The sequence below is a fragment of the Odontomachus brunneus genome, unplaced genomic scaffold, assembly GCF_010583005.1.
Source record: "Odontomachus brunneus isolate Ranch 3 - 2012 unplaced genomic scaffold, Obru_v1 Obru_scaffold_121, whole genome shotgun sequence".
Lineage (NCBI taxonomy): Eukaryota > Metazoa > Arthropoda > Insecta > Hymenoptera > Formicidae > Odontomachus > Odontomachus brunneus.
In genome coordinates this window covers 84071-84889 of record NW_022639571.1, presented here as the reverse complement: position 1 = coordinate 84889, position 819 = coordinate 84071, and the positions used below count along the sequence as shown (strand labels likewise).

Below are 819 nucleotides of genomic sequence, written 5' to 3'. Positions count from 1 at the left end.
TACCTGTATATGCTCACTGCAATAATAGTCCGAATAACACGTTTGGCAATGTTCCAAATTAATCTGTCTATGACAAATAGAGCATGATTTTGCAAAAAGAATCATTTGTTCTTCATATAGCTTTAGCTTACGTGGAATCCATTTTTTAATTGAGCTTAGAAATTGTTGTCTTAACTGAATCCATTTAAATAAACTTAAAGCACAGTCTCGGCGTATTTTATTCTCTCGTAAAACTCGGATTATATATTCACAAATCTGCATATGTTGTGGACGATGCATCAGGCTGTGTTCAGGAGTGCAATAAGAGATCATATCGCACAGATTACATGATATAAAAGATCCATTGTTTACTTTCTTGCAGACGTGGCAAATGTTTTCGTGAAAGAAGCTATTATAATTATTAATATTAATATGTGGACCGAATTCGTTCACATCGATTACTTTAGAAAAATTACTCATGGTGGGATATTTTGTTCGACGTATGATATCAATTTAGAAATGAAGTGTGTTGCTTCTTGTAATAGAAATAATATAGTTGTCTGTCCACAACAGATTTATAACTGAGATGTTCACAATTCAGATCTATAGCAGACTACTGTAGAGGCGACATTAAGAAGTCCTCTGGTTCGCTAGTTAATATTAACAAACTGATTTGGGTATTTGAAATTGTAACGAAATACGAATAACCGTTATTGAATAGAATGTTGCGCGCATTGTACTAGGCGCGCATGGAAACCTTATAAATTTTTATTAATTGTAACTTGTGTATTATGGAAAAAAAAAATATATAATACCGTAAAAATTGATAAGTATATGTAA

The 819-nt window shown here is 32.0% G+C and overlaps 1 protein-coding gene across 3 annotated transcripts in view; it reads right to left on the bottom strand.

Annotated features, from left to right (window-relative positions):
* Positions 1 to 574, bottom strand: part of LOC116849622 — a 15844-nt gene extending 15270 nt beyond the window's left edge. For all 3 annotated transcript variants that reach the window (XM_032826947.1, XM_032826950.1, XM_032826948.1), the window contains exon 1: positions 4 to 574. In XM_032826947.1, coding sequence (XP_032682838.1) covers positions 4 to 459 — 456 coding nt within the window. In that variant the 5' untranslated portion in view covers positions 460 to 574. The remainder of the gene's footprint in view (positions 1 to 3) is intronic.
* Between the last annotated feature and the right edge of the window lie 245 nt (positions 575 to 819).